General features: G+C 39.3%; 1 protein-coding gene across 2 annotated transcripts in view; it reads right to left on the bottom strand.

Annotated features, from left to right (window-relative positions):
- The window catches only part of lekr1 (Leucine-, glutamate- and lysine-rich protein 1), a 28,249-nt gene extending 23,741 nt beyond the window's left edge, over positions 1-4,508 (bottom strand). For both annotated transcript variants that reach the window (XM_030439035.1, XM_030439027.1), the window contains exons 1-2: positions 4,389-4,508; positions 781-884 (exon numbers count right to left, since the gene is read on the bottom strand). In XM_030439035.1, the coding sequence (XP_030294895.1) occupies positions 781-884; positions 4,389-4,401 (117 nt within the window). In that variant the 5' untranslated portion in view covers positions 4,402-4,508. The remainder of the gene's footprint in view (positions 1-780; positions 885-4,388) is intronic.
- Between the last annotated feature and the right edge of the window lie 1,492 nt (positions 4,509-6,000).

Raw genomic sequence — 6,000 nt, forward strand, 5'->3', positions numbered from 1 at the left:
GAAGTAGAACCACTGGTTATACACATCTGCAAAAAAAAAAAAAAAAGTCATAATCTAATTACTTTAGCTTGCTGCTTTGCTTGGATGTAAAGGCATGTGAAAGAGCCTTTTTGAAATATGCGGTTTTATGTGAAAAATGCTTTAGCGCCAGCTTCAAAAGAGTTTTCAATTTCTGTAAAACACGGTCTTTGGAGAAAATTATGTCCTTTGACAGACAGAGAATACACCGACCGTAGATCCTCCATGTGCTTCCTGTTTGAATGGGGAGAAGCTAGAGATTTTCCTTGCTAATTTATATTCATACCATATGGCATATCATATGGGAATATGTAACTGCCACCTGACATTGACAAGGATATAAAGCAACACGCATCACTGCCATGTTAACGTCCTCTGTGCTTTATCTTAAAACAGATGGAAGATAAAAAGAGGAAACAGTGTCCCATTTCTTCAAATCATATGGATTACTGCAGCATATGGAGAGTGTGCAGTGTTGAAATACTCATCAAGGTGGAAAAAAATACTGTATGTTCTCAACACATTTGTGTTTCTGGGTTAAAAAAAATCCAACATATGTTGTGTCAATATGGTCTTCTTCCATTAACATGTCATTTTGAATGGTAAAGTGCAGTATTGTCCCACAGTGAATACATGTCTATACTGTGAAAATGATTCCGTATTGGTTCCCCTGGCGTTCAGATGTAACTTCAAATAGAAAATAAAATCAGCAAGGTACCTGCCAGGGGTTTTCAGGGACATGATGTTTGAATCGCTGCCTACCTTTTTTTTTTTTATCTCTTCAGGCAGTGGGTGGATTGGAGGACAGTTAAGAACCATCTTCATTTCCTCCTCCCCCTCCTGCTCCATTGATCTCTCCTTGTCTCCTGGAAACAAGAAGAAGACCAGCAGAATAAGCCATACTGGAAATGGTATAAAGTGTGTGTTATGGATTTTTATCTGATTCTGCAAGTAACAGCTAATTTCAATACTGACTAATATGTACATTTCCCAAGACCTAGGAAACACTGTCATATTGCTTGTTTTGACCAACAGCACAGCATAAGCCTAATATCCTTACATTTGAAGAACTGGATCAGCATTTTTACTTGAAAAATAAAATGATTATCAAAATTACTATTGGTTAATTTTGATAATCAACTTATTGACTAACTGTTTTGACTTGAAGACAAGCTTAAGCCTTTACAGTAGGGCTGTTCAAAGTGGGATCTGCAGGCCAAAGTTGGCCCACCATGAGATGATTCTAGTGAAAAAAAATAATTAGTATAAAAAAATTATATCATGAATTGTTGTCTGTGCTGATCTATTTTTAATGAGGGAACTTAGGATCTATGAATTTCTTTCATATAATACCATTTTACATGTTAACACAACTGGTGCTTGCTTTTTGCTTGTGTGGGTCACCATTCACCATTTCAGTGTTGACCATCAAATAGAAAAAGTTTGGCCACCCCAACTTAAAAGGGAAACACAAAATATTGAACACTTTGTCTCCTCTTTCACGCTCCATCTTCTATGTTTCAGAATGACGCTTTAAATGTCTGTCATTCGTATTGTATGATGTCATCACCCCAAAAAGGAACAAAAAAAGAACTCAAACTAAATCCTGCAATAACAACAAATTGATTCATGAGATTAAATGAGTTGATCTTTTTTTTTTTTTTTTCAATAAAATTTGACTTTTAGACTTTACAACCTTTTGGAGTTATTGGAAATGGTAGGATCACAAGAGTCAGAGACAATCCTGCACAGCCACCACTGGAATCTAATCTACAAATAGTTTAATAGTAATAATGTTAATGTTGCCTAATCTTTATCTGCAGCTGTGCAGAAATACCAGGTCTAGACAGACATGCAAAAATATATACTCTATATATCAACAGTCAAATGTTGATTTAGAAGTTGAATGTCAGATGTTACAAATTAGGTTTTGAACCCTGATCTTGAACTGAGCTCTTAAGAGGTGAGTTTTGTGTCTCTCTTGTTCTTTGAGCTCAACATTCTTGTAAAGTCCCTCCCTTCAGATTAGAACACACTGTCCGACAGTAGTAAAAACATGCCAATTAATCAGTAAGTAAACCCTGATATCAAAGTATGTCTACAAAGACATTGTGTTCTGCCAAATATTACCCAGGAAAATTGACTCCTCTTTTCAGGATAAAAGTGGGTGGCACTTTTAAACTGATGAATAGCACTTGAGGTGCCTCTGAGGTTAATGTAAGGGTAAATCCCTTAGCGTGATGTCCACCATATTAAACCCATTTTCCGTACACTCTATTCAATAGATTAATCAGTCAAGCTTATGGCAGAATTAAGCTTATAGACTGTAGATTATGGCATTTCACAGCTGAGGGTATTTGGACTTCACAGCCATACATTAGTCTGTCCTCCAACGTAGGGCAACACAATGTCTAACAAGGACTGACTCAACTTTCAAGAGTGGAAACAATCCCCACAATTAAGTCTTGTTGGTGGTGATTAATGATTACTTGTATGATACATTCTAGTTTCAAATAAGTCAGGGAGAAATTAATTGAGTACCCTCTGTTCTATGTATTTTTAGTTAGTACAAACCAAGGAAAGACCCCTGCAGTGTAATAGTAACCACTGAGGAACAGTCAGTGATGCGCCCGTGGGTGAAGGAGGTCATGCGAGGAGAACAAAAACGCAAGCCCAACCCAGCCCCTGTCTGTCTGTCTGTCTGTCTGTGTGTGCACCCTTTCGGGGTATTTATCCATCCTCACCATTAGGAAAGGCAAACTATCACGCTAAGTCAACACTTGACCTCAGATTGAATACCTCTGGCTAACTTCAGGGCCAGAGGTCACTCCTATCAGATGGTCCTGGCACACGGCTGCATGCCAGACATTAAATGCCCTCGCAGACCATCAGTGGGGAATTAGAGTGAGAGGGCACACAGGAAAATGTACAGCACAAACACACAAGGACTTGGCCCAAAGCCTAATACACACACATAGACACACATCAATCTGTACTGACAGGCAGATTTAACTTAATACACACACTGAAACCTTCACTCATTCTCCCATGTAAACAAGCACGTGAACTCTGTCACACTCACACACCAGTGCAGACACAAAAACCCTGCCCAATCAAAGAGCAGGCTTCATGCTTATGCACGCTAATAGCCTGATTGCCCCCCTACTGTCTCTAGGCTCTGCATTTAAAGCACAGCAGAGATCCTCAATCGCTGGCTCACACAATGCAGATGAATTAGTTACGCCCTGTGATGGCATTAAGCAGGCCTATCCTTTTAGATGGATGCAGATATAAAAGGGCTGATTTTGCACGACAACTGTTCCCCCGTGACATTTTGTCCGTTTTAGCCCTGATTGAACTATTAATCAGTCTAATGTGAGAGAGGCAAGCTGTTCATAAACTCATCTATTCTGCATGGACGCATGCCCAAGTCGTGAGAGGAAACAAACACGAACACATAAACCCATGAGGGCACGCAGTCCGGCACGAGCATGAAGACAAGCACTGAGGGGGCTACTAGGGAAGGAGGGTCCAAGATTAAGAAGTTATAGACTCTGACTGATATTAGGGATTTAAAAAATTCTGATGACGATCACACGATAAGCACACATATTTCGCAATGATCTCCTAAATGTGGTTCTGAAACAACTTTGAGGATGATATATAACCTAGGCAGGATAATTTACAGTTTAACAATAAACTTTATCATCCAAAATGACATCAGCGCACTGAAACAGGAAACTTCACTGAAAATAATTATAATCATTCATTGCCCTAATTATCTTTTTTTTGCATTATAGTCCCTGAAAAAACAAAGAGTTTTAATAGCTGTGACAGGACAATATGGGCCAAACAATATACCGGTCGGGCTCTAAAGGAAATGTTCCTCAGCCACCGTTATGAAGGAAGCAGATAGAGTTAAAATAATCTGACTTTATTTAAACGCAAGATTTTAAGTGTTTATTTCAGGATTTGAGCAGCAATAAGTTTTGTTGTAGTAGTATCCAACACGTTGGCCTCCTTCCTGCCCAACAATGCATTAAGGGTAATAGATAGTAGTCAGAAAATAGTTGACAATCAAACACAATGGTAACCCTATGCATTTTCGTTTAGTTGTAGGCAAAGTAAACATCATGTAGCCTATTAGTAATTCTACATTATGTTAAGTCAATATTTAGTTAAAAAAGGGGCGAGCACTGTGTGTTCAAAATAAAAAAGAGACGTAATCCCAAACAATGGCAGAGCTAATTTAACGTTAGCTGACCTTGTAAACAAATCAGTGCGGCGGTCTATTTTAGCGTTTAACACTGCAGCCATACAAGACTGAAGCTTTATGATTTGACACTAAACATCTTGCAAACAGAATCTACCTTTAGCGACCATATTCACCAGTCTCTGTCGAAATGAAGGCGAAAATAATCATAAAATACAAGAAGTTTTAATGGACTTTTTCCTGACGTGAGCCATGTCAGGAAACTGTTGCGGTTGCTATGGCTACGACGCAATGACGCAGCCTCGTCACGTAGCCACGCAGTGAGGTAGGAAGTTAGTCTCCTATCAAAATAAAAGCATTATAAAAGAAATTATTTAATTTGAGAATTGATTATCATGACACACAAATAATCACACGTAATATATCGCAAAATTATTCAGTTAAGTCGTTATAACAAATTTAAAAAAGTCCTGTTTGAGAGGGAAATGGTTCTGTGTAAGAGAGAAAATGTCCCGGGTCATGTTAATCTTGGACCATGTTTAGACTCCATCAACCTTTCGGTGTCCGTCTGCCATTCTCTTTCTCTCTCATCTCATTCTAACCTCTTGAGTTAGTTTAACCTCAGCACAACCACCTTAACTGCCTTCGGTCTCAGGGGATGGAAGCTTTAGTTGGTAATGGTCATCACTTCAATGTATGCTTCGACAGCTGTAGGCTTCACATGACAGGTCTGACATGAACAGGCCAGTGGCATTCCTTTGGGTACATGACACAACAGTGTGACAGAGTTAAAGGAAGAGAAAACAGGAAGATGAAACTGATATTGATCCTTTCTTTATACTTTAATGATGATTTGAATTAAATGACTAATATTTCCAAAATGTCAGAACCTTTTCACAAGCAAAAGCTTAACTTTAAATTAGCATCATGTTTTGTGAAAATAAAGGATGAGTAAGTTAATGTGTATTAAATGCAGGCAGACAACGGCTTGAAGTCACATTAGCTGAGCTCTGTCTACTTGCATGCATAGGTCACACTCTGTGCTCTGTTTGGGTTGTGTGCACATAAGTCATTGCCTCTGAAGTAATTTGAAATAGCGGCCAGACATGCCCACCGGGGCATTTACAGGACCAATCATTTCATGGTAATACTTGGTTTACAAATTTCTGTAGACAGACATTTTTGCATTTTATGTGATGTCATTGCCCTTATTTCTCTGTGAATGACCAGAGCAAACCTGCGTCCTAATTTGAGCAAAGGTCCCTCACCCTAATAGAGAGTGAGGGGGGGAGAGAGAGATCCTTGCCATGATTTCATTTGTAATGCGTGCCGTGCTATTTATGGCCCCGTCAATGAATCGTGCAGACTCAGTTGCTCTGATGCAAATTGCACTCACCCACTCAAGTCTAGCCTACCTTTCGTGCTTATTTTCTGCCTCCACAGCAGAAAAAGATTTGGTGAACGTGACAAAAGGGGGAAAAAATGTTCAAACCTCGCACCCTACTGTGCCATAAGGGGAGAGGAAAGACAAGCAAACCCCCCCTCCTCTTTCTGTCTCACTCCCTCTTGCCCTCTCTGAAAGCGGTCATATCCTCAAATACCCCCGTGGCAAGGGCATAAGAAGAGGGAGTTAGTGGCATAGATTTAATGCAGCATCATAAAGCACATAACCGGACAGAAATTGAGAATCATGTTATCATATATAAAGTTTATCAGAGGTCTTTGTGTATTATATCAAATAGATATAGACAGAACAGTGCACGCTCAGA

The sequence above is a fragment of the Sparus aurata genome, chromosome 2 (genome assembly GCF_900880675.1).
Source record: "Sparus aurata chromosome 2, fSpaAur1.1, whole genome shotgun sequence".
NCBI classification, from domain to species: domain Eukaryota; kingdom Metazoa; phylum Chordata; class Actinopteri; order Spariformes; family Sparidae; genus Sparus; species Sparus aurata.